General features: G+C 46.6%; 1 protein-coding gene across 1 annotated transcript in view; it reads left to right on the plus strand.

Annotated features, from left to right (window-relative positions):
• The window catches only part of BRSK2 (BR serine/threonine kinase 2), a 488,049-nt gene extending 462,262 nt beyond the window's left edge, over nucleotides 1-25,787 (plus strand). The window contains exons 18-20 of the mRNA XM_025207893.1: nucleotides 1,866-2,046; nucleotides 3,280-3,369; nucleotides 25,612-25,787. Coding sequence (XP_025063678.1) covers nucleotides 1,866-2,046; nucleotides 3,280-3,369; nucleotides 25,612-25,787 — 447 coding nt within the window. The remainder of the gene's footprint in view (nucleotides 1-1,865; nucleotides 2,047-3,279; nucleotides 3,370-25,611) is intronic.
• Nucleotides 25,788-27,145: the final 1,358 nt, after the last annotated feature.

Raw genomic sequence — 27,145 nt, forward strand, 5'->3', positions numbered from 1 at the left:
AGAGAACCTGGAGGCTTGTAGCCCATGAGGGGTGAGTGCCAGCAGGGCCAGAGAGCCCAAAGGTCTCACTGGCCCAGTAGGGGGAGTAAGGAGGCCAAGGAGGGCCAGAGCCAGAGACTGGCAGGGCCAGGGGGCCCCAGCAATCTCGACTGGCCTAGGAGTGAAGCCAGGGCTCAGAGAGAGGAGCCAAAGACTGGGGAGTCACAGCCAAAGACCAAGGAGACTAAGGAGCCCATAGCCCAAAAGGGACAAGGACTGGGGCTGGGAGCCCATAGCTCAGGAAGGAAGGAGGAAGGAGTAGCATCTGCTAGGTATAGGTAAGGTGTAAGGGGTGGTTGGAGCCATGTGATTAGCCCTTAAGGCATCATGAGAGATCTGACTTGGGGAGCCCTGGGGCAACCTCTCTTTCCTAAAAGTATCATTTCATCAAAGCATGGCAAGTGAAGTGAAGGGGAGATCGCCCACAGAAGGCCAAGGAGGCAAGGGCTGAGGGGGTCTCCAGGGGCATCATGACCACCTCTGGAGATGACCACTACTACAGTGTGTGTGTGTGTGTGTGTGTGTGTGTAGAGGCACCAAGAGATTCACCTTTTCAAATCCAGAGATCTCATTCTCTCCCCTCGCCCAAAGCACAAAGAACATATAAATGAGGTAGAAGTTGATTTAGATGCTCTTTTCATTTCAAAAGCATTGGAAACACCCATATTTTGTTTAAGTGTCCTCCCAGATCCCAAATTTAAGGGTTGGGTTTTTTTAATATAGTTTGCCAAAATAACATTGTTTTTCACAGTCAGTTTCAGTCCTAATGATAGACCTACACTGAAGACTTGCTCTCCATAGTCAGGACCCCCTAACCTTTTCGTACACAGCAGAGCATAACATAATAGTGTCTGTCACCCGCGGTAACCAGCACACTCTTATGTAAACTGTGTCTGTCCCATCACCAGGTCCACAAATTCAACCCAGAACAAAGGGTTTGTAGAGTGCCTCAGTTCACAGTCCTGTCTCTTCTAGTGGTGCATTCACTCTGAAGACCCCAGTTCTATCTCCTAGCCAGCTTCATAATTAAAAGCAAGGCATCAACCTGCTAAGTAAATCCCTAGGGTTAGATATTTCAAAGAACTCAGCTCCTTTTTTTTGATCCCAGATCAGTGGTTAAATTTCTAAGGCTTTCAGCACTTGTGAAATTTTGGCTCTTACATAGAAGAATAAGTTGGAGCTGGGTGTATTTGAAATTTTGACCTGAGCCATGAATGCAAACTGAGCCCTGAGTAATTGTGAAGCTCTTCAAGTGTGAAGGTACAAGGAGTATTCTGCTTAGTACTGATAGCTCACAGGATGTTTTCACTGCCGAGATTTTACCAGCACTGGGGTTTCCTGATGAGGGTAGATCCTTTTGCATAGTCCAGATTCTGGTACACTTTGTGTCCAGGTCAGCTATCAGGTATCCATCCCTATTCCTGGTCTCTTTGAAACTGAACCATAAATTTTCTGCCTCCACCTGATATCAGCTGTCACTGAGTTGTAAGTATTGGTGTCACCCGTACTTGGTTGTACCCAGTTACAGAACAAATGGAGGTTTGAAGCATGTCAGATACTTGACTGGCATGCACTCTGTAACTATGGCTCAATCCAGCAAGGTGCTGTATATTTTTGTGAGGTGCTGGACACCTTCCACTCTCTCTGTTCCCAGGAGAATACACAAGGCTTTGTAAGTTTGAGCCTAGAGGAAGCAAATCTTTCCTCCTCTGATGTCTTTGGAGTCCTTCAGAGAAAAAAAAGGGCTCTCCTTAACTAGAGTTTTTGTCATCTTGGTATTTGTCCTCTGACTGTACTGTCTCCTGCTCCCCACCACCCCATTTCAGATCCCCAGCCTCAGTCACAGCGTCATCTCACAGACGAGTTTCCGTGCAGAATACAAGTCCACGGGAGGTCCTGCTGTCTTCCAGAAGCCGGTGAAGTTCCAGGTGGACATAACATACACAGAAGGGGGCGAGGCCCAGAAGGAGAATGGGATCTACTCGGTCACTTTCACACTCTTATCAGGTAACAGCCACAGTCCACCCCTCTGCCGGGGAGCCCAGAGCAGGAGCTGAGCAATGGGAGGGAGGAAGATGGAGATCCAGAACTTATGAGGAGAGGGAGAGTGTAGAAATGGAGGAACATGAGAGACAGCATAGACCTGTGATGACTTGGGCAGCAGTGTGCACACCAGGAAAGAAAGGAACGCCCAAGGGCAGCATCAACATCAGAGTTTATAATGTTGTGGCTGGCTTATCCTTCTTCCTTCCAAGTCCTGTGCTATCGTCCATGTGTCATGGCAGGATGCCATTGCATGCATTGAACTTGCTAGGTTCTATTCTGTCGTGCCTTGCTATTTCAGTAAATGTCTGTCTCTCAGCACTGAGTGGCCACAGGGCTCCCTCCCTTACCAGGAGCATAAGTTACATGTAATAGCCACTCTGCTGTTTTAGCTAATCACAGGTGGGAGAGGTGGGCCAGCTCAAACTGAGGGGGAGGGACTGCAGAACTGAGCCTCTCACTAACCTGGATTCTCTTCTGTGTCTTCTGTGTCCCCATCTCCCTCTTCTTTCTGACTTACTTCCCTTCACCAAAGGTAGAGGAATAAATCCCAGTCCCTCATCAGATCCCACTGCTGGTTGCAAAAGCTTAGTGTGTGCCCTTCGCCTTCCTCTCCTGGCATCCCCTTGCTTATCACAGGCTGCCTGTCAGGTGTGAGGAAGGAGTCTTTCCTATTTATGAATCCTGGTGGCTCTAAAGCCCAGCAAATTTGTGGGTGCCACAAGTTGATTTCAGGCTGCCCTGGCACTACTCGGTTGCGAATGGCCTCAGCTTTGGTAAGATAGCATAGTCTAAGGTCAAACTCGGTTAGGTGGAAATTGGAATGGATCTGTCAATTAACAACCTTTGGGAGTGAAAATGGCTGTAATTCCCAGTTCAGGATGGCAGGGGAGCTGTTGGAGGGAGGAGGAAAACTCAAGAAGAAAAAGTGGCCCCACATTTAGCAAACCAGTCCTGATGGGGTCTCAGATGCCAAGAAGGAAGAGCAGCTCCTAAGTATGGCCCTCCTATTGAGTCCTGCATGGTGGTGCAGTAGCATCTCATGGTCACACTCCTTTGCTAAGTCACAGATGCTATCCCAGCCTGATGCCGGGGGAGAAGACTGAAGGAGATATGCCTTTTCTGTCTCCTCACAAATCCTGTGCGACTGCACGGGGACACTCCTCTCACAGCCATTTGTGGTTCTCCCCCCCGCAGGTCCAAGCCGTCGCTTTAAGAGGGTAGTAGAAACCATTCAGGCACAGTTGTTAAGCACACATGACCAGCCTTCAGTGCAGCAGTTATCAGGTAAGTCATTCAGCTGTCAAGAGCTTTGCTTCAGCAAGGACATGAAGGTGAAGCATCTCTCAGGCCCGAAGGGCCAGGGAGCATGTCCCTCTGACTGCAACTACAATCTAGCTCTGGTCAGACAGAACAAGAACTCCCCTCTCACCCACCCCATTCCTCCCTCCCTCATCCCCACTCCGGCATCCCACACACATTCCCAAAGTAAGCAGCTCCCCCTCCTCTTGCCCAAAGAGCCATTTGTACCCTCTTCCAAGGCAGTGCCATCAGCCGACATTCCAGGTTTTCTTCAGCCCCAGAACCCTTCAGCATAGGGAGATGTGTAAAAGACACCAGATTAAAGACCCAGCAAGCATGCCGTGAAAATCCCAACACCAGAGATTCTCAGATTAGCAAGAAATTAACAGCAAAACCTCTCTGAGGGCCAGGAGGTCACAGACCACACAACGCATTTAGGTTCTGCAGAACTGGAGCTTTCACTTCAAAGAAGAATTTAGTTTCTTTCACTGTTGTAATGAAAGCCTTCCAAATGCAGCCCATTGTGGTGTCCTCTTCCTGAGTCTGCGGCCAACCTGAAATAGTGACTCAGAGGTGCAGACTGGCTCCAATGCACAAAACATGGCAGAGCATTCACTCTAAAACCTAACGATGACATTTTACAGATGACATTTGACAAATAGCAGCATTACCTCTTTCTATGCCGATCATTTTAAGAGAGAGAAGAAAGCAGAGAGTTAAACTCCTCGGGACGGTTGGGCATCAGGGGTTCCTTAAGAGATGAAAATACAGGGGGTAGAAAAGAGGAGACTCTCAAAGACAGGGAAGAGGGATCAAGACAGTGAAAGGAAGAGAAGGCGAAGTCAGACACTGTGCAGAGAACCTTGCCAGGGTGTGATGATGAACATAATAAAAAAAATTGGTCAGTAAAAATTATACCTGAGAACCAATTTCTATTTTGATCTTTGTGCAAACCTGCCATTGAACTGGATTGGAGATTTGCTGAGCAAACCCCCTTAAAGAAGTTTGCAACTTCTCTAATCCCCACCACACCCAGGTCCTTATTGCTTCACTTGCTGAGACTGGCTAGAAAGATTTAGACCTTGTTTCTCCTAAACATGGGATGTTGCCTGAACGTTTCCGTTTGGAGAGTTCTGTCAGTGACATGGAGTGAAATACATTTGCTTGCCTAACAGGTGAAGGAAAGTGTTCAGGACAATCATTCTGTGGGAAATGCATCTGATGCACAGTTTTGCTCTGTTTCTGGAATGGGGAACTCAAATTGTAGATTCAGAATCTCCTTCCCTTCTGTCTAAAGCTTCACCAGAGTATCTGTCAGTAGCAAGGAAAGTTCAGCCCTCCATCAGTGAAAAGGGGGGGTGGGGGGAGTGTATATAAAACTTGCACATGCCTAGAAAAAGAACAGCCAGGCTCCTGGAACTGAAAATGAGTCTCCCCCAGCATGTGGAGACATCCAGGCAGTAGGGTGGCCCATCTCAAACAACCAACCTTGTAATCAAATGCCCTGCTAAAGAAGGTGTGTGTGTTTCCTGAGGAGAGAATGGATGCACTTGGAAAATGTAGCTTGGAATCCAGAGTCCAGGAGAAACAAGGGAAACAACAGGCTGGGGGGAAAGAATTAAAAGAAGATTATTACAGTGAAAGTGATAGCCAGTATCTCAAATCAGGCAAGCCATAGGACACATCTCTCGAGCTCAACTGGGATACAGGATGGTTTGAGAGACTGAGAACAGCAATTCCTCATCTGGTCCAGATGGGCTGCGATTGGACAGAAGAACTTGTCATCATTAGGTGTCAGTTGTGACAGTCATTTCCCAGAAACTAGAGTGAGATCAGTTAACTCTGTCCATGGGAGAGGCAAAAGAGAACTCGGCTTCCTTCCTGTCCCCCTGACACATGGAAATTGTGTGACGTACAAAATGCCTGGAAACACGGTGCGAAGGTGAAGTGAAGGCAGGGGGCTCAGCCATGGAGAGGCAGTGAGTTCTTTGGTGAGTCAGGCCCAGCCTTTCTCATTTGAAGGATGCCACACTGCAGGGTGGCCTCTCTCGGAAAAGGGAGGGGAGGAGGCAGCAGTATGGATCCCATACCCCATCCCAGGAAACAAAGTTAATATACAGTTCTCTTTGACATTCCTCTTTGATGACTTCAAAGGCATTGAAACCAGCAGTATCAGGATGTTCACCTCATGCTGCTTTGGCACCTGCCAACATGTGTTGAACTCTGCTCTGCTCTCTAAATACTTTTAACAGCCCCACCCTGTGAGCCTCTACATCAGCATGGCTGCATCCCAGAACTGTTCCTTATGTCATGTTAATGAGCTCTATTGCATTTGGCCCCTGCAGCCTGGTAAAGACAGGTCAGTTAGCAAGGGGTTGCCAACCCACCAGCCTTTCACCCCAAATCATTCACAGCCAGATGCTCCCACACTTCCTGCATGTCAGATAATGCCTGACTTTGTATTAATCTCTCTGAAACCAACAGCATTACTCATGGGGTGATGCAGCTCAGCCTCAGTAAGGCTGGAAGGATGCGTGCCATATACGGTTTCACTTCCCCTGCTCACTGCCATAGGCCTACCAGCTATGCAGGCCTCTGCCTTGCATATAAAGTGAGGCATGTGGAAGGATATGTTTCAACAGTCATGCTTTAGAGCAGGGCAGCCCATCCCTGAAAGTGTCTCCCCTTCCATCAGCAGCATCAGCAAGGACCTCTTGGCTCCTGATACTGATGCTCATTCTCTCTCCTGCCCCTCTTTGATCCACTTGAGCAACATGCCAGCCCACTAAACTGGCTTGCCTGGGTTTCAGAACAGGACTCACTTTCCTTTGTTTCTCATTTCCTCCAGCTCACAAAAGCCTTTGTAGATGTTACGTTGTCTATGTGTGTGCGCGCACATGTGTGTGCTTCTGAGTGTGCATGTGTATGTCTCCCTCTTTGATAGAGGTAGGTGTGTTTCTGTGTCATGCTCTATAGTCTCGCTCCCCAGTTAGTATCATTCACCCGTCTTCCTGTGTCCAGGAATTCACTCTGCTTATTCCCTTCCAGCTTCTCAGAATGAATAAAATAAAAGCCACCATTAAAAGTCTAAATCCATGACAGCCATATTAGAAGTAAAAGTCACTCATTAAAAATTCCAGTCTCTATCAGAAACACAGTCCAGCTGGGCAGGATCAGTCCAGCCCACCTTCTCCTCCATTGCTGCACCAATTAATCCCTTGGATAAGACAACCACTGGAACAAAACCAACATCACAAAATCCATTATGCTCAGCCCTGCCCCTAAAAGAATCACTCTCTCCTGGGTCAAGAGAGAATATTGTATCTGTGGACATTTAGCCTTGATCCCAGTTCACACCCTGCTCTATGCACCTCAAACTTAACCTAGAAAAAGGACCATTCTATGCTGGGGGGAAAAATAAGGGAGGGGGGGCAGTCTCTGTAGAGGGGGGAAATCCCAGATCTTTGCTTTTGTTTTAATCTAGTACAATCCCTGTTAAACTGTGCTCCACTTTCCTCTGGTGCAATAGGATAATAGAAGCAATAGCAGTAGGAACAGCTGGTGAATGGAGGTTAGCCAGAGCAAACAGTGACCCTTCACTGGATGTCAGTTTTGCCCACATTAGCATTTCCTTCTGCTGAAGGGAGTTCTCCTGCATATCCCTTTGTCCCAGTTTCTGGGCAAATAGCAGTTTTGATGCAGCCTTTCTTAACAACTCTGCACTGGACTCTCAGCTTCTCTGCATACTTTTTTCTGCTTTATGTCAGGTTTTAGCCTTTTGGCAGCTGGCGGTTTCAGAGCTTCTCAGTGTCACAGCTGGAAATTCCAGCTCCCAGCATTAGAGTTAGCAGTTGGTTAGAAACGATATTTAAGCCTCAAAACAGAATCTGTCTGGGTGCTTTCTTCTATAATACCAGCCTACATTCAGAAAATAATACAGAGCCACTCTCCTATCGCATTGGCCTGGTACATTCACTGTACAGAGTAAAAGATGCTTAAATGACTGAATTAGCTTTATTAGTTTATAAGCATTTACATCTGCATGGTCACATGTTAGCCCAGAGCTGTAACAATGCAATAGGTTGGTTAGGTAGTCAAAAGACTGAGAAGAAACTTGCGGCAATCAAATGCATAAAAAGAACTGAAGCTGTAATCATCAGCTGGATGTAAGGAATGACTAGCGACTGAGTTGTAGGGCTTTTCAGGGAAATAATTCTGATGAAGACCTGAACCATGAGAATGACATCCCAGCAGTCATCCTCAGTCTTGATGGAAAGACAGTCCACATTAGACGAGCACCTGGAAGCTGGGAAATGTATGTGAACTGCCTTGGAACTGAGCAGTTCCTGCAGGGTGCTGATAATGGTCATTGAGGTCACTTGTCATGTCACAGGAAAGGCTTTGCACTTCAAAGCATCAGTCCTTTGGTCTTGAAGTTTCACGGCAGCAGTTATTTGCATGTGATTTCTGGGATTGGCACAATTTATAGTTTCACAGAAGTCTGGAAGACCCCTTTTTGCAGCCAAACTTAGACAGCAGTGAAAGAGGTGAAAAGGTTAAGAAAAAATCAAAGAAGAAAAGAAAAGTTAAGGGACCTTTAAGAAAGTGGGGAGGGTGAGTGGAGGATGTTCCAGGCTTGGTTTATATGTAAAGTTTTCATTTTAACTAAACCAATTTGCCCACTCCCTCATGAAACAGACTGGATCTGAGTTATAACCAGGTTCTTGATAATAAGCCAACATGCGATTGACTGTGCAGATCACTGCAACATAAAGAGACCTGGGTCATCACATAGGTCATGAACAGCCATAGACATGTTTTAATTAAAGTCTACACCACATATTAAAAAAGGTAATGACATGGCACACCCACAGTTCTTGGGTGCCTTGAAGGCATGTGGAATTTGTCATATTTGCCTCAGAAGCACATCTATATTCCCCAGGCATCAGATTAAATATTACTATCCATGGACAGAAAATGACTCTCAATCATTTGCTGGGGGGATGGGAGGGTTAATGCTTTATGGTTAAAAATTGTATTTTTCTATTGCCATGATAGAAATGATATTAAGTATGAAATCTATGTCTATAAGAAAAAATGAAGGGGTTTTAGCATGTCAGTTTTTCAGTGGATGCCCTGAGAACTATGGTTCCCAGAATTAATACAATGCTATGGCATATCCTTGTTAAGGACAATGGTTATCATCCAGACCCATTTGGATTACTGGTCCTGCTCTAGTCTGATGCCCCAACACACATTTATGCTGGTGGCTTTACTTCAGCCAGAGAACACAAATGGAGCCTGTAGCTGTCAGGTAGGGTGGCTGTCTCAAATTTCACAGTCCATTTTGCTATATGGCCTAGTTTTGCAAAGCTGTTTATAATAGAGTTGGCCCTTAATCTTGGTGTTAAAATTGTGGATCTAAATTTTGGAACTCAATACACAAGTTTTAAATATTATGTGAACTACAAGAGATACAATAAAGTAACATTAACAAGAAAACCTGTGAAAATCCAGGACACCTGGTAGAATAGAGATTGTCGTGGTACATGCCTGTCTCGCTCTGTCTCTGGCTTGGCTCTGCAGTTGGTGAAATGTCACCAGCATACCATGGCATCACTTGGAATAGGAGCAGGCAGTCCAAATTGGAGACCGTTGGAGGAATTGGAGGAATTCCTCCATTGGAGGAATGAAGAAGGCTAAATTTGCAAGTGAATAGCATGCTGTATGCCCATGCTAGCCTGGCTCTTGGGTGTTTGCAGATTCAAACAGCTTTAGTTAAGGGCTAAAATGTGTTGCACAGCTTCAATGAGGAACCTAGTTTGTTCTGCCTGTACATGGCCAGGAATTCCTACACTCATTCTGTCAGGTGCAGAATGGCTGCCAAACCATTAAAAGTCCTGGCCTTCCTTACATACCCCACTCCCTCCCCTAAATACCCTGACACACCCTGGCACCCAGCTCCCTGATGTCCTTCACCTAAGCCCCTTCTCACATGCCGTATTGCTTCTGTTTCCTTCTTCCCTTCCTCTAGGCCCCCTTCACAAATCCTATGCTCCCCAACCCCTTTCTTTTTCCCTTTTTCCCCTACCCTGTCCCTTTTTAGAGGCTGCCTGTGCCCAGTGGGTGTTATTTCCCTCTTCCCTCTGCTGGCCTGACTCTAACCTTGGTGGTAGAGACTGCTGGAAGGTCTTCTCTGCTGCTTTTGACAAGTGCCAGTGGACCCAAGGAGTTAGTCTGTCAGCTGCCTGCTCTCCAGCATGACTTACCCAATAACTAATTCAGTAGAAGGACTGACTGGTTACTCTGGCCTGCCTCCTTCTTGGCTCCTTTGCTGAGCTGTTGGCAGAAAGAGAACACCTAAAAACATCTAGCATTCAAGGACGTTCCATATACATATGGATGTATATGTTTCCAAGAATCCTGTAGCCTGGGGACATGAGTCTTAATGGTGAGACAAAACTCAGTGCGAGGAGTTTTGAAACTGGTGGGAACAGCCAGCGGACACTCCAGACTACCCAGCACCAAAAAGCCACTCTCTTGGGTTCTGAGTGCTGTCAAAACCCAGACAGAGTGACTGGGGAAGATATTTTCTTACCCCCATGTAAGTGGGGTAAGAAAGTGTTAAGTGTTCCTCTGTGCCATTTTCTATAAAGATGTCCTTCCTGTATTGAAACTTATATTTCTTCCTCCCTCTGCATCCCAGTTTACTGCATTCGGTTAAGAAAGGCTTAGGTACTAAAGTGATGGCAGCTATAGACAGCTCTGATGGATAAGATAAAGTGATTAAGAGCCAGATTCTGCCATCATTTAGTTAAGCAGTCCTGTAGTCTGTGAGTACTTGATAAGCAGGCTACTCCCCATGAGAAGGGGAAGCAAAATAATTTCTGAGGCTGGGAAGTTATCCCTGGAGTCTAAAGGGTGACTTTTTGAGGCGTTGAGGTGCCAGAAGAGCACAGCTAACACCTAGGCCAGATATAAAATAGCACACTTACACCATAATAGGTTTTCCTCACAGTGTTGATGGACAGGTCAGGGGGCTAGACATAACTTCAGTTTTGCGGGAATGTTTTCAGGGATGGCCAGGCAGAACACTGGGTTTGCAGGCTTTCTGTTCATTAACAGAGTTGCAAAAATCTGTTTGGCTTTTGGTAAATGCCTATCAACTAAGATAAGCGGGTGGGTAGAAATGGGAGGGGAACAAGGCAAGCTCCACTCTCAGTTACACTATTGGGGCTGCGCTAATGCAAACAGGGGCAGAATTTGACCTGGGCTGTGTAAGCTCCCAGCTTTGTGCGCTTCCTGCTTCAGAAGATAATGTGCTAAGTGACTCCTTTGTGCACAGAGGTATGGAAACCTTCTTTTTATGTTTTTCCCTCCCTCCCTCCTCTTTCCGTTCTATGATCCAGACACCACTAACTGTATGGAGTTGATGACTGGCAGACTTTCCAAATGTGGTAAGAACTTCCCTTCCACCTTTTCTCCCTCCCCAAAGCCCTGCTGAATAACATCTCACCACCCTGCCCCTTCCCATGCCCCTGGCACACCCATTCACCCCTTAGCAATGCACTGTGCCCCTCACCTTTATGTACACACACATATACACACCCCCTATTCTGCTTCTCCCCATCCATACACGGGCCCACAGGACCTATCACGATTTACCCCTGCCTGTCACAGGTGTGTGTCGATCCACTTGTGAGTTCCTTCCCTCACTCTCAGCTGCTCTCAGTGGGGGGTTTTTGCCACTGAGTCAGAATTTGTGTCCACATCCCCTGCTTCTGTGAAGCTGAGACCATAGTCTCAGCTGCTGCTTCCTAGTGTCACCTGCTAAAGAGTCAGCATCTGCTCCCCTCTCCACCAAATGTCCAAGGACCTTTTGCTCCTGGAAGTCCAGCTCCTAAAATAAATTCCATGCCATGGGCAAATACATAAGCTGTATAAATTGGCGTCATTCCAGTCTGATCCTGACAGCTGATGTTACTTCTACTAGTAGAGTGAGGGATGTGTGCTGCATTTAATTTAAGTTTCTCCACTAGGGATGGGAGAGGCAGTTTCCCACTAAAGTCACTCTCTCCTTGCTTGAGGATTCCAGAGATTTCAGCTCCATTCCCACACAAAGCCTGTCTTTCACTCCATCTTCCCTTCCTCAGTCTCGTTGACAGCAAGAGTAGAAATGCCCAAAGACAGTGATAGAGGCCTTTCTCATAATCCTTTTGGCCCAAACAGGAAATGCCCCAAATAACACAAGAGAGTCTGCTCTCTTTAAATTTGCAGGCCAGAATTGCAGGTCAGAGAGGGTAGGAAAAGCACCAAAACATTCAGACATTTATAAGAACCTAAAATTGTAAGTGCATGGGGAATCTCTTTGCTGATCCAAACACTGCTCTCCCTTACACCACCAGCAATCCAAAGTAACAGCTTTGGGGCTCCTGTACACATGCAGCGAGGCTGGTCTGACACTGTAATTACAGCACATTGGAGCAGACTCAATCAAGTCTGCTGGAACGTGGTAATTACCACACTCCAGCAGATTCCAGCATCACATGTATCAGTGTCCCCTCACTGAAAAATGGCACTTTAACTAAAGTTCGTTCAACAAGCTGTAGTTGAAGCCCCCAGCTTGTTCGACGAGCTTTAGTTAAAGTGCCCCGCCATCATTTTTTCAGTGTGGGGATGCTGATACACGTCATGCACTGGGCACTGCAGGTCTCAGCGCCGCTCTAGTTAAAGCATGTGTCCACCCCGGGAGCATGTGTATAAATGCCCTTAGTGTCTGAAGAGTTACTTTGGCTTTGCAATGGAGGCCATACCAGATTTATACTAGGGAACTAAAAGCTGAATTTGGTCCATTTCCTTTTACCTACACGAGTCTTTCCTTTAAAATACAGATCAGCTGGAAGCATTTTTTGTTCTCCTCTGAGGGGGGCTCATTTTGATTTGTCATTTGAGCTCCTAGGTATGTTACTTCCAGATTTCTCCTGGAAGTTCATTTAGTTCCCAGGCATCCCTCCAATCTGTCCTTTAGCATGAAACAGAAAATCTCTCCTTGCCTTCAAGCCTCAAATACTTGCCTAAAACTGGCATCAACATCATGCAAAAATGTGGAAATGCTGATTCTGCTGATTGCTTGCAAGTTAACAGACCCACACAGAAAGCTAGGCAGTGCTCTGGGCTCACTAGACAATGTATCACTGTTTATTCCCCATTCAGCCAGGCCCAACAGCTGTCAGGGTGCCAGCCTCACTACTAACAAGGGATGAGAGAGAAAGTAGTAACAGCCGGTATATAGAAACATTCTGTAGGGTACAATATAGGGACAGTGTGTAAATCCCGAGCCATCCTTCAATCTTTAGAGGAGTTCTCGTTCAGTTTGTGTGGGGACAAGTGATGGCAGAATTTTACCCACAACAGGGAAACTCTCCACTATGACTTCGCAGGCAAGCAACCTCATCAGATGAGATTGAAATAATGTTCACCAATGAGCTACTAGAGGGGTAATAAAAAATAAGTACCCTAGTGTACAAGCCTAATCCAGATGCTGGCTGCTGACAGGGGGCTCTGAGAAGCCCATCCGATTCTAAAACTTGATTTTACATGCTGAGAAACACTTGCCATTCACCACAGGAACTTTCCATTCCCCGCACCAGATCTGTTTGGGGCTGGGTCTCCATCCCCTCCAGGGAAAACAGACATTGCTTTTTTCTCTTTCCTGATGAATCCGTAGCAAAGTCCTAAGTCTGTATCATCAGCACTGCCATGGCAGCAGCTTGGGATGAGATGAAGAAAGGGATAGTATTTATTATTCATATTACAAGTAGCAGCTCAAGGCCTGCATCAGATCAGGAGTCCAGGGTACAGACAGCTACCCCAAAGAATTCACAGCCCAGTTCTGTTGATCTCAAGCTGTTTAGGAGCTTTCCTGTCTACTCTGCTGTATCTTTTGTTGGCTACTTGTGCTGGAAAGCCTTGGGCCCTACCCCGAATTGTTAAAGAGCATCCTGGCCATCTTGGTGAATTAGTGACTTTTACAGTGATGCTTGGGTCATAGCAGAAGCACAGTGGTGTCCGGGTGCCTTTTGTATTCCCACAACTCATCTTGCTCTTGTCTCTTGCTCCTTGAATCTTGGAGAACTTGTCATGGCTTCGTAATTGGAGTCACCTGACCTTCATCTCCAATGAACAGGAGCGCTGCACAGCGAAGGACTGTAGGGCAGTAAAGGTTCTTCTTTCTATTTCCTCTGGCAACCCTATGTCAGTGGCCAGACACCTCTGTACTGAGCCAGGATTTGGGACAGGTTGTATGCTTTATGCTTCATTAGACTATATTTGGTCTCTAGCTGAAACAAGGCATCTCTGTGTGTAGCTAATGTAAAGATCTTGAATAGCAGAGTATCCAGACTTGGAGCTAGAGTGGTCCTGATCTTGTAAGCACTAGACATCCTATTCCTTCTGGATTCCTCCAGACATTTGCTATTTCTGACATTTCTCTGTGTCCTGATGGCTATTAGCTGTAATGAATATTACTGATATAATTTGACTGATATGGGGATGAATTGTGACCCAAGCAGGGGGAAGTCCATCTTAAAAAATGATAAACCAAGTCAAAATTTAAACCAGGAAACATGGTTGGATGGATTTTTCAGCATGCTCTGGACCCGATTTCCAAATATTTAGTGAGGAAAAGGAAGGGTCAGAATTGCAAGTGTTCAGCATCCAGCAGCTCTTATTGTGATGCTGATGTCCAGATTTCTAAATCAGACTCAGGACCCTGCCTTTTCTACTGCAACTGTACAGCTCCCTGCAGAAAACTTGGAAATGTATGCTTTGAATAAGAAAGGTGTTATACAATATATACTTGATTTGCATCAGTCAGTGAAGGCCCCACGTGAGTGTTTGCTTTGCTTTGCTGAGCTAAACTGAACTGACTTTTTTTTTAATAACATCATGTGGCAATGGTGTTGCTACACAAGAAACCAGAGTTGAGAGGGAGGAACTGAACTTTCCCCCCTTGTAAATAAGGCTCTAGTTTGTCTCCATGGGGGCAGTTCAGGAAACTGGGAACTCATGAGGTCACAGCTGCCCATCTAGCTGGCAGAAAAGGGGCAAATTCTGGTTTCAAGTGCTGGTGTTCTGCAGACAGCACAGGGCGTGTTACCTTTGGGTACAAGGTGAGGACAGAGAAGCAAGCACCTTTAAGAAAACTGAGTAGTGGTCCTAGTGATGCTGCCAATTTCTGTGGCCTTACAGGTATAAACACCAGCCTCCTCTCCTTCCACACCCCACATGTGCAGGGTGCTTTTATTTAAGAGAGGAAACTTTTGATAGAAAAAATGCCCAGTGGTGAACCAGAGATAACAAACCCCTCCACTTACTCAACTAGCCCCCTCATTATAACATTACTCGGTGCTGTTGACCCGGCCTTGCTAGTGTTTTTGCTTCTGTTTTTTAAGGATGAACTGATGTCTTTGCACTATGCCACACTTCTGAAATGGTAATAGAAAAGGAAGGTGCAAGAGAGCTCAGTATACTCGACCCATATTCCCCCCACTCTGCAGCTTCCACCACCTATTCCCTGAAAGCTGCCTGGTTACATGATATTGTCTGACCCACTGGAGGCTGAGCAAGCCATCTTCTGCATTGTGTATGTATGAGAGACAGCAAACATGAGTGTACAAGGTAGAGGTGGGTATCTCCCCTACCCCCCAATACCTGTGATCTGCCATAAATACAGAACTTCACTCCTACATTGAAGAGTGTATCATCTGGGGGACTGAAGATAAAGACAGGCTATAGATAGAGCATTTAACTTGTAGGGTGCCAGTTCAGACTGAACATCACCACCAAGGGATGCTGGTGTGGAGACATGCACACAAAAAAATGTGTGTATGATGGATTCTGTGCAGTCCTTGATAGAAGGGTATCCATTGTTTAAAAGTAGCCATCATTTAGCTCCATCAGGAACAGTGTAGAAGTCAGGGACTGAGTGGACCCTAGACACTGAGCTCTCCTTTAATTTGTAGAAGTTGTCCTTCTAGGTCAGGCTTGAGGTGTATCACTGGGAAAGTTGAAGCCGTTCTGTGGGAATGTAGACCTCAGTCTCCCACCCTGTCAACCCACATTCATCAGCTGGTACTAAATTGAACTAAAATAAATGATCATTTTCAGGGTTGTAAGACAAGCGCACTGATTCTGATGCCACCTAAAAAAATGTCAAGTAGGACATTTCTCTAGAAACATCTGTAATGCTGTACCTCAGCAGTTCTGAACCTTTTTCAGTCGACGTACCCCTTGGTCTGAGAGTGAGATTTCACATACCCCCTTTCGATGGGAAATTAATTTTTTTTATGCCCTTCGTGTTAGACAATGTATGAAATATATCTCACGTACCCCCTGGGGGTACATGTACCCCCGGCTCAGAACCACTGCTGTACATTATCTTTTTCAAAAGGTGGCAGCAACTCTAAGCTTTCTGCTCCTTCACCTTTCACTCAGTGATCCAAGTAGAATTGTATAAGCCAAGACAAAAGCAACTCGAAATAAAATAATTTCCACTGACTCTTACATTTTGACCTCTAGCAAGACAGGTAAGAGTCAGGCCTGTCTGCTGTTTTCCTCCACCAGACATGATAGCTTCATACATCCAACCCATTCACATGTGGCATTTTTCCTCTGACATCATGCATCATGAGATTGTGAGTAGTTTTTGTCAGTGCCTGACATAATTGAGCCCTGGTCCTTGATAGGGACAGTGAGGGGCTTGCATTATAAACAAATAATAATTGTGAGAGGAGGAACAAGATACTTTCACCTTTCCTGCACCCTTGTTGCTGGGAATTCTTGCCCCGTGTCCTATAAGTGTATCCTCTTGTTTTGGATCTTCTTGTTCCAAAGGCCAGTGCTTGCCAACTCAGAACAAGCAAACAACTATAACTCTTACCTGAAAAAAAAGGCACAGCCTTCTCAGAAGAGAAGAGAAATGAGTTGTTGCATACTGAAGAGGGTGTCAGTTCTTTGTGAGCTGGGAGTTGGATTTTCACTATGATTCACTGAAACCACAGCTGCTACTAAGATACAGGAGGAGGGTGGAGTGAAAAAATATGGAGAACCAGGGAGAGAAACTTGATACAGGGAGAAAACATGAGGATCCAAGACAAGCATTAAGCAGAGAGGCCACCTACAACAAAGGTTTCATAGTTTCATAGTAGGTAGGGTCAGAAGGGACCTAAGTAGATCATCAAGTCTGACCCCCTACCCTGGACAGGAGTGAATAATGGGCTCATATGACTCCAGCTAGGTAATTATCAAGCCTCCTCTTAAAGACCCCCAAGGTAGGAGCCAGCACCACTTCCCTTGGAAGTTAGGAAGAGCATAGATGACAAGATTAACAGGGGGCTTCTTGCCTTCTTGGTGAAGTATAAGACCCGTCTTTTTCCACTAACCAAGTTAAGAGATGTAGGGAACCAAAATCCAGCTTTACATGAGGGAAGGACAGAGAGAATCATTCTGCTAAAAGCCTGTTTCTTTATGATCAGGCACCACTAGGGTGGATGCTTTAAAAATGCCCAAGAAAAGCCTTGAGGACCTGGTTCCACTGAAGTCAATAGGAATTCTGCCGGTTGCTTCAATGGCAGCAGGACTGAAAGCAGAACCCTAAGTGCCTCCTTAAACACTTAAGTGGGTCTTGGGTGGAGTTCAAGCATCTACATTTTAAAAAGTCATTTGACATAGCCCTGTGCCAGGAGCCACCAAACTCATTAGGCATCTAAAACTTTTCAGGCACCTCCATTTTGGACTGCAAAGTTCTCCTAAGCATCCACAGTAGGCTTCTCTGCAAGCTCAGGAGTGATTCAAGGAGACCATTTAGGCGCACCACAGCTTCTAAGTCCTATCTAAGCACGAATACAATTCATAGTATTCCTGGGCTTCTAAATCCTATCTAAGCACTTCAGCCCCCGTTCCCAGGAGAGTACCTTAACCGTCAGGCTAAGGAATAAGCTAATCAAGGGCACTCTCCACCCCTTCTGTTGAAACTGGGCCACTTGGCAGCAAAGAGTCCCAGAGTCCTGGGGCCAAAGCAGAGTCAGCAAGACAAAGTCTGCTTCTTTATCCAGTGCTTGTGGCTGTGAGGACTCTTTCATGCATGTTATTATTACAGACACTTATTGGTTAGAAACAAAAATAAACCTGGTAGCAGAGACTGATACCCAGGACCTTACCCTCATAAGAGAAGGCTGTATCCACTAAGCTACAGGGGTAGATTCCCTCTTGCTTATCCTCTCTTTCTAGCCCCCATAACTCTTGCACTCCTGGCCACCAGCTTCAGCAAGAGGGGTGGAGGGTCCCTCACCTAGCCTGTTCCACTGACAGGTGATTAGGACAGTCTTCTTGGAAGATATGAGTTTGAATCTTGCCCTAGTGAAGTGAGACTAAAACCCAAATTCTCCACCACCTGGAGCTGTAACTACTAAACTTTTGGGCAAAAGGTGGGCACCACCACCATTATTGGGAGGGAGATCAGGCATGAAACCCACTGTACAGCTGTTGTAGAAAAGGCATTAGTCATTGTGGATTGCAAGTGAAAAGAAGTACCTGATGGAGAGTTTAAACAGCTCTAATGTCTAAGCTCCCAAGATGGGTAGGTATTAACTTAACCCTCCATGCTTTAGAATTTCCTATTATCTACCCCATGGCACTTTCAGGCTTTTGGCATTTCCCTTCTGATGTGTGTACTGCTCCCCATTCTCCGTGTAAGACATTTAGGGCTGAAGCCTGAATTGCCTACAGACATCTCTAATGTTAGGCCTGGGCAAATAGGGAAGTATTCAATTTGAATTTGGATTCAGCCGATTTGGAGGACAGTGATTCAATTCGGAGATTCGGATCACTGTCCTGAATCGATTTGGCTGAATTGGCGTTGGAAGATTTGGCGCCGCTTTGGAGAGATTCAGTGATTAAGATCGGCCGGGGAGAGGCAGGCACAGCCAGGTGGCTGCAGATTCTCCCACCATTCCTCTGGCTGTGCCTGCTCTGCCTCAGTGGGGGGAGCTGCAGGAGATGCCCCCATGGCTTCCCTGCCTGGCCCCATCCCCCACCCGGCCCAGCCTCCTGGCACTTGAATAGAAAGAAAAAAAGAAAAGCCCCGCACTCACCAGTTGCAGCAGCGGTGATTGGAGCCTCTGAGGGCTCATTGCAGAGCCCCCCCCCCATGCAGTGCATGGCAGCAGGGAGCAGTGGGAACCCGCCGTACCTGACACCTGCACGGCAGCTGCCCCATGGCATGGGTGCAGCATGGCTCAGCAGGGCACAGTACACTTTCTGGGAGCTGGAGCCACTGGAGCTGAGCATTGCTGGGCTCCAGCTGACTGCTGGAGCTGCCCAAACTCCTAGACAGTGCACGGCGCCCTGCCGAGCCATGCTGCACCCGTGCCGTGGGGCAGCTGCTGCATGGGTGACAGGCAGGGGGACGATCCCCACTGCTCCCCACTGCCCTGCACTGCATGGGGAGGCTCTGCCACGAATGCCCAGAGGCCCCAATCGCCACTGCAGTGACCAGTAAGTGCAGGGCTTTTTTTTCTTTTTTTTTTTTTAAGTGCAGGGAGGCTGGGCTCGTGATGGGGCTGGGCAGGGCAGCCATGGGGGCTTCTCCCACGGCTTCTCTGGCTGTGCCTGCCTCTGCCCCGGTGTGGGGAGCTGTGGGGGAAGCTCCCATGGCTGCCATGCCTGGGCTCATCCCCCCCCCGCCCCAGCTCGCCGCTTGCCAGCTGGCGCAGGGGCACGGAGAGTGCAGGACGTGTGCGCGGCAGCGCTGAGAACAGGGGCTATGCCCTGCTGCTGCTTGCCCCCTTCTGCCTAGAGTGAGCCGCACCCACATCCCATGCCTCCCCGTCCCCCTCCCTAAGTAACATGCCCCCCTGTCCCAGCTGGGCAACTTGTCCCAGCCCCAATCCCTCCTTCCCCAACCCCCCTTTCCTCCTCACTCCCCCAGCCCCAACAGACTTACCAGCTGGAGGCAGCTGTGTCAGCTGCCTATTTAGTCTATGGCTGAATCTCCAAAGCAGCTGAAGCTTTTCCAAATCGATTCAGATGCTTAGAATCGATTCAGTTGTTTTTGTTTGGTTTCTCAATGTGATTCGGATTCAGAGATTTGGTCCCCAAATCAGGCCAAATCTCCTCCAAATCAAATCAGCTACCAAAGCTTTGCACAGCCCTATCTAAAGTCTCTTCATTGAGTGTACAAGGATCTTAAGTGCCTAACTGGGTCACTCTGAATATCTCAAAAGTTACACAGAACAGCACCTAAGTTGAAGCAGCTACTGTGAGGTGCTTGAACCCTAGCCTGAGTTTGGATCTATACAGCTGCCTAAGAAATTCATGCAAGGATGGGCTTCTGGCAGCAGCAGCTGTTTCCAAACCACTTTGGGTGCTGTCCCAAGTCCTTCTATCTCCTCTTCATTTTTTGTATTTCCTGCACAGGACTTTGAGGTCCTTTATGAGGACTAAGGTGCAGCCAACCTAATCTTTCCCAACTACAAACATCTGCAGCATCTCAGCTTTGCCTACGGCACCCATGACCTACTATCGCCAGCAGGGGCAGATTTCATAGTAATGGGAAATTAAATATCAGGGACAGAAGGAGTCCTTGCAACCCATGTCTGCAGCATCTCTCCATCTCCTGGACCTGGTGTCTATCCCCAGTCCTTCTTACCTCTAAGTGCATGTTGAATTTAGTACATTAAAGGCATCAGCCTCTCTTGTGGCATCTGGCAGTGACTGGCCCACACATAAATTACCCTCTGAATCAAGATATTTCTCTTGCACTCTTTAAGTACCCAAACCTCTGTAAGATTCAGCATTTGTTTTTAGCCTATCTTCTCCCGCTCCTTTGCAACATTCACCTCCTGAACTGGGCATGGAAATACACGTGCTTCATCATATAGCATCTCAGTCTCTTCCTCCTAAAGAATACAGACCTAATGCTCTGCGTCTCTCTGTACTGCTCTGATCCCTCTTGCTCTTAATCATCCTTGCTGCCCTTCTCCCAGTGTGTACATTGTGTCCACAGGGGTTTGCACTTGAGGGAAAGAAGACCAGAGTCGCAGGTCTGAAGAGAGCGGAGGCACTGATGATATGAAACTGTCTCTGCCCCATCCAGGTGAAATAGGAGATCTTGAATATTATAACAGTCCCATGAGACTCCCAGCTGGTTTGCAATTGTGGCATACTACGGCCCAGTTTGTGCTAGCCACTAATTAGAGCCTGCCAAACATACTATTGGCATTCCACTAGCTACAGCATTTTGGGGCTTGTTTTCCTGGCATCATCAACCCAGGGGGACTGGCATTTAAAAGCTGGCATTAAGAGCGACAGTGCTCACCACTTCAATTTTTACCTTTTACATTTCAATGACTCAGGTTTACCTTCCATAGAGCACAGGGCTCCTTTCACCCACTCCAAGGCCACAATCTGAGCTAGGTGGTGCAACAGGCAAGAATGTGCACGCCATTGATGCTCTAAGTCTCCATATTATCTGGCTGTTGGATTGGTTCTTGGTTGCCAGAAGAGAGAGCGTGGAGACAAACTATATCATTACAGCCCCTGCTACTGTAAAAGGCAAAGAAAGGAAAGGGTTAGAGAAATGGCCTATTTTTATTTTTTAGTAGCTTGCTCTGAATATCCCTGAGGATTTCTTACCTCCCATTAAAATTTTAGTGGAAAATGCTGATTATAAGGAATTCAGTAGTGATATCGGCAAAGGGAAGGCAGCCTATTAAATGCCGTTGCCCCCAGTAAATCCCTAGACACTTCAAAGCCAATAGGGCAGGCAGAGGGGGGGGAGTATGAAGGGGTTGCATATTTTAGTATAAGGATTAAAAATCCAGTATCAAGGCTCACCAAATGCGGGGCATTTGCATATAAAATGTTGTAATGTTTTATTGGTCCATTTTTGCAAATTGTACCTTTTTTCTTCTATACCTGGCTCTGCGAAAGTTAAATTTCCCCAATCCCTGTAGAATCCTGCTTATTCTGCCCTGCCCTGTTCCTCTAAGCTTGTTGAATAAACTGCTCAGCTGAATAACTAGAGACACCTCTCCCCTTCCTTCCCTCCCCAGCAGTCTTTCCCTCTCCAGTATTTTTTTCAGTGCTTTCTTCCATTTTTTCTGTCTGCTGATTCCATTTGCATATGAAGACAAGGGGTCCAAAGCCACATTAGAACCTGACCTGGCCATAGTCTTGCATTCACAAAATGTGCTGATGATAGTGACCAGAGCCAGGATTCAAATTGTTTCCTTTGATGTCTTCATTTATGCATTGCAGTGCCTACACATTAAGCTCCTCGCTCTGGTTGGTGATTCAGTTTGTCCAGATTAGGTGCCTAGGATCCTTGAAAGAGACTTCAGAGGAACCTAGGGGCCGATACAGAGAACCTGGAGTGGTAGTTTCCTCTTAGGGATGCCAAACCTACCAAAGTGAAATGCTGAAGCACAGGGGCTGTTCTTAACCATTGTTCCTTTTAGGAGCTTAGGCTCCTAACTCACCCAAATCCATTAGGTGTTTCTATTCACTTGCAATCCACAATACTTAACCTAACTTCAAGGGATAGCCACCTCATGGTTTCAGAAGATGGGCATGCCATTGGAAAGGTAGCACCCACCTTTTGTCCATTAGCTTAATGGTTAAAGCGTTCATCCAGGAAGCAGGAGACAGACTCTTTTCCTTCTAGGAGGTTTGAGCCCATATCTTCCACCTTTCAGAAAATGCCCTTCCCCCAGGCTAGGGCAGAGGCTAGGGAAGGGCACTGGAGTGTCCTGTAGGCCGGCAGAACAAATAAAACGAACACTGCAAAGGTAGGCAAGAGGATAAAGCTCTCCCTTGTCAACAGTGAATCCTGGGTTCTGCTGCCAGGCTTATTTCTGTTTCTTTAACACATGTTGGTCAAAGTTCAGATGCGTAAACATTTCGGAGCATGTGGGAACTTACCTCTGCAGCATGTTGAGGATAGCTACCCCCTCAAGTAGGGACACTAGTTGCTAGGGTTATTTCTGGGTTTTGACTAAACAGCATCAAGCAGGGACTAGAACTTGGGAACCATCTCCTCCGAAGGGAGGGCTGTCACCACTTGGCTCTAAAGAGGCAGGTTTCTTCTGGCCTTCTGAGGACTCTTGCTCTCTTATCCACCCAGTGGGGGTAGAGACTGGATGTTTAGGGCATTCACCTGGAAAAGAGGAGGTGTGTTTTCAGATCTTCTCAGGGTGATGTACCATAAAAGCCAAGTCTCTCACTTCCCAGCCAAGTGCTCTTGCTACTTGATTATTGGCCAGAAGCTGAGCAACAGTGCCACTGCTCTTGTCTTTTCATGTGCTGCACTCCATACTGTCAGGGCAAGTCAGACATTATTTTTTATTGTGCGGTACCCGACAGCAGCCTCTCCCGGGACATAAGTGGAGTCTAAACTTCTCCTAGCAAACAACTGAATCCTAAAGGGGTCTCCGTGATAGTTAGGCATACCACCTGAATCATTTCAGAGCATTTGCAGAAGCTGTAGGGCAGGTCCCCACATGCAGGGGTGTGTACTTGCAGAGGCACAAATAACAGCAGCACAAATTTGGTGCGCAGCAAATTGTCCCGGGTAGGGGAGGCTAGGGCCAGCACTTGTCCCAGGTAGGGGAGGCTAGGACCAGCAAGCCTCAGCATTATTACCTGGTATCCTGGTGCAGCAGGTTTTCAGATCCAGCATCACAGAGCCTGGCAGGCAACCAGAGCATTGCTCTGGATGGCCAACCCTCCATTTTTTCTGGTGCATACTGCTTTTTTCCCAGGACTTTTTTTTTTTTTGCAGTGCAGCACACTTTTTCATGTTCTCTGCATGTGGTTTGTGGGGCCACAAAGTGGTTTGTGGCCCTACAAACTGCACACCCCTGCATTACCCCTGCTTACCATTTAAGGAACTTAGCAGTTCAAAATGAAGGTGCCTTCCTGATGAATTCAGAGAGTTAATGAGCTGTGGGGGCCACTCTGAGTCACTCTTTGGCACTTAGGCAGCTGAATTCCACCTTAATCCCCTTTGGTGACCTAAGGGATCAATTTGAATCCTGGTCGAAGAACAGTCAGGACCTTGTGTTATATTTGATCTGACAACCAGTGCCTTCAGCATCATAGCCAGGATTTTTGGCTGAAGGGAAGAGACCACCTTCCTTCAGCACCTGGGAGGACACCAGTTCTGGAATCACTCAAGCCTGAATCTTCTTAGCTCTGAGAAGACCATAGGCTTAGGTTGATGTGTTTGGAGACAACAAGGATTCAGACTACTCAGACATAGTTTTGGATCTTGGCTTCATGCAAGAAAGTAAGAGGAACTAAGAGATGCCTACTTTTGTCTCCACAAAAGTTTCTGTAACCTCTTGTCAAGTCATGCAGGGGTGGTGTAATATACACCCTCCCTTCTTTCTCGAGCACCTGCCTGAGGCATGGGAAGAGTTTGGACTCTTCTCCCTGCTGTTCATTTGCCAGCACGTCTGTGCCAGTTTGGAGAGCATCTCAATTTGTGGCTGAGATAGGCCAGCAGAAAATATCTGCCTCGTGCCTAGCTGAAACTGTTACACAGAGGTCACAAAGTTTCCAAGGAGGATTCCTGGAGTGGTACAGCTTATGAACCACCTCTTGCCCATGGTAGTGTCACAATTAAGCCTTTAGTTACATCACATTTGTCATATGCTAGCACAGCTAAAATGATGGCATGCCTGACCCATACAGGGTAAATACCCTGATTCCTTCTGCCCTCTGAACTTTTGAGGATGTATAACTGCCAAGCAATCAGTTGATGCATGAAACCACCATAGGATACATGATAGTTACTAAATAAAAGCAGGCACATGGGTGTTATGGAAGTAGATCCACTCTCTGGACTCCCTGTATACTATTTGTGCCTTGTAAAGTGAGGAACTCCCAACATGCCCTTCTTCTCAACTGACCCACTGCACTAAGTCCAGCATGTGCCTTAGTGTCTTTCCATTGCACAGTTGGGAATGGCACCTGGCAACTATCAAATGTATCTCATGTTTTACAAAATGGTGAAAGGGTGGACAAAGACATTTTGGGAATAGCATGAAGAGCTGTGTCCTGAGAGAGCAACAGAGCCTAACCTGTGCCATTGTTGTCCCCTGATCTTGTGTCCAGATTCACCAGAGCTTCCTCATGTTCTATGAGCGTATAACCTTGCAGTGCCTCCTGCATCAGTACAGTGAAGCTCAGTGTAACAAAGACAGCATTTTAAAGAGGGCAAAACCTAAAGTACATCCACCATATCACAACTCTTGGTCCTGGCAGATGCCGGAAATAAGTGTAGGCAGGCACGGTTCTTTGGGTAGATGTAAAATGGAAATAAGCATATGCATTGGGGCCTGCTCCTACAAAGTGCTAAGCATTCTCTGTTTCCCGTCCCCCACTCTTGTCAACCACTCTGAAGGATGCCCAGCACATTGAAGGATCAGACCACAAGTCACACGTGCTGATGGAGTCTTACTCCCTTGCGTGCCAGCCCCGCAGTATTTTCAAGTGCTTTGATCCCCCCCAATAATGCACAGATGCATCAGATCCAAGGGCTGGCTGAATCAGATGAGCAGGTGTTCAGGGAAAGCCCAGTCAGTCAAACTGAAGGAAGGGGAGTCGTAGTTAGAGACTGGGAACTTACTAAGGCTGCAAGGCAAAGTGAAGCATGATTTGGTGACCATGCATTCATGCCCCATTTTAATCAATGCAGTTTTCCAGGAATGGCTACTTTCCACTTGCCCTTCAAGTTGCCAAGTAACTCCAAGCTATATGTATAGCTGTTTCAACAGTGTGGTGTTGCGTGCCAGGCTCAAGCAGCTGCAGCACCCTCCCTGCTTGGTTAGGCCTCAGTACCCTGCCCCCTGGTATGAAATTAGCTCATCCCCCTTTGGCTGTGGTCCCAGCCTCTCTATTTCCATAGGTGTCCCATTCCAACACTCTTCCTCTTCCTGCTCATTGTCTTCATCCTCCACACACCCCCACGCACATGGCTCTGGACCTCTCATCACGTTCTTCTCGTTAAAAACCCCATTGTTCATTTGTTTGTTTGTTCTCTCTCTCTCCTCTCTCTCTTTCTCTCTCCCTCTTTGTTTTTTTTTTTTCTTTGTCTCCTCTGTTTTGTGTACCCAGGCAGCCCATTGAGTAACTTCTTTGACGTAATTAAACAACTTTTTTCAGACGAGAAGAACGGGCAGGTGAGCCACCCCCCCGGCACGCCAACCAAGCATAGCGCAAACAGCAAGCGGAGCGATTCCGATGCTAATGACTATGGGTCTAGAGGAGACAATAAGTACCCCGCTGGCAAAGACAAGGCAAAGATGGTCTCATCGGTCGGCCTACAAGACCAACCTTAAATAAACATACTTAAAAAAATAAATTAAATAACTTTAAAAAAGCAAGAAAGAATGAAAGAATATTCCTTAGCAAGCTAGCCTCTAAACTAGAAGGATGTATATACCTTGCCACAACAGTACAAAACTGTCTATAGACAAATTTTGTATGAAGGAATGACTGTATATATATACATATATATATTTATATATGATATATAATATATATCTCAGAAACAAACACAAAAATAAAAAACAAAACAAAAAAAAAAGAAAGCAAAGAAAAGGTAGCACAGATGACAAAACCCAGTTCGCCAGATCTTGGGTTGTGGTTTTTTTTTTCTTTTCTTTTTTTGGTTTTGTTATTTTTTTTCTTCTCCCCATTTTTGGACTATTTTTTTCCCCATTTTTCCCTCCTGATTTCTTTTTCTTTTGTTTTTGTTTCTTGTTCTGTTCATGCTCTCTGTGTTTCTGACAACACCACTTGTTTCCGCTCTGCTACCAGGAATTATCCCGAAAAGTTAACATGCCAGCCACGGCTTCACCTTCTGTGCTCTGCGGACACTTGTTGACGGAAGGCAACCGATGTAGACTGTCCAAGGACCAGTCCTGTTTGAGGTTCCCAGCCTCTCCCCCTCCCTCTGGGAAATGGGTTTCTCCCCCACGCTCCCCCCCCAAACGCCTCCCCAACACACGCTTTTTCTCTTTTTCTTTTTGGTGCTCCACGAGAGAGATCTGCTCAGTAATGGGATTGCACGGTCTGGGCTGGAAGCAGGTTGCAATTGTTGGAACGACATCATTGTTCTTGACAACATTCATCTGTGCAGGTGAACTCAGAGGTGAAGGGGGAGGGGGGCGCGAAACAAAGGGAGGAAATGGTACAAGAAGCCTAGGGCGCACTCTCTTCAGAGACCACCAAGGAACGAGTCAAATCAAAGCATTGAACCAAGAAAGTTACTGGAGAGCTCCAGTGGGGGAATATTCTCAGATGTCTTTTTCCTCCCCCCACTGCCCTTTCTTCTTCCTTTCTTTATTTTGTTTTTTTTTAATTGAGTTTAGTTTTTTTATATACTCTATAATTTTTCTTTTCAACCTGCTGGAGGGAGACAAGATAGACTTGGGGGGGTAGGGATAGCAAACAAACACAAACAAACATTGAAACTTAGGGAAAAGGCAACGTCTGGCCGCAAAGATGAGGGACAGGATCCTGCCTAGCCAAGGACAGTCTCTCCTGCTGCCAACCATCGTTGCCGTTGCTGCTACTGCTGCACTTCCACCCTGCCTATCGACTCCCTCCAACCATGCCGCAACCGCACTGAGATCTTCCTCCCCCAGCCGGACCCTCCGTCTCATCGCGCATTTGGATGCAATCTTCGTGTCGC

The sequence above is a fragment of the Alligator sinensis genome, unplaced genomic scaffold, assembly GCF_000455745.1.
Source record: "Alligator sinensis unplaced genomic scaffold, ASM45574v1 scaffold5_1, whole genome shotgun sequence".
In the NCBI taxonomy this organism is placed as follows: domain Eukaryota; kingdom Metazoa; phylum Chordata; order Crocodylia; family Alligatoridae; genus Alligator; species Alligator sinensis.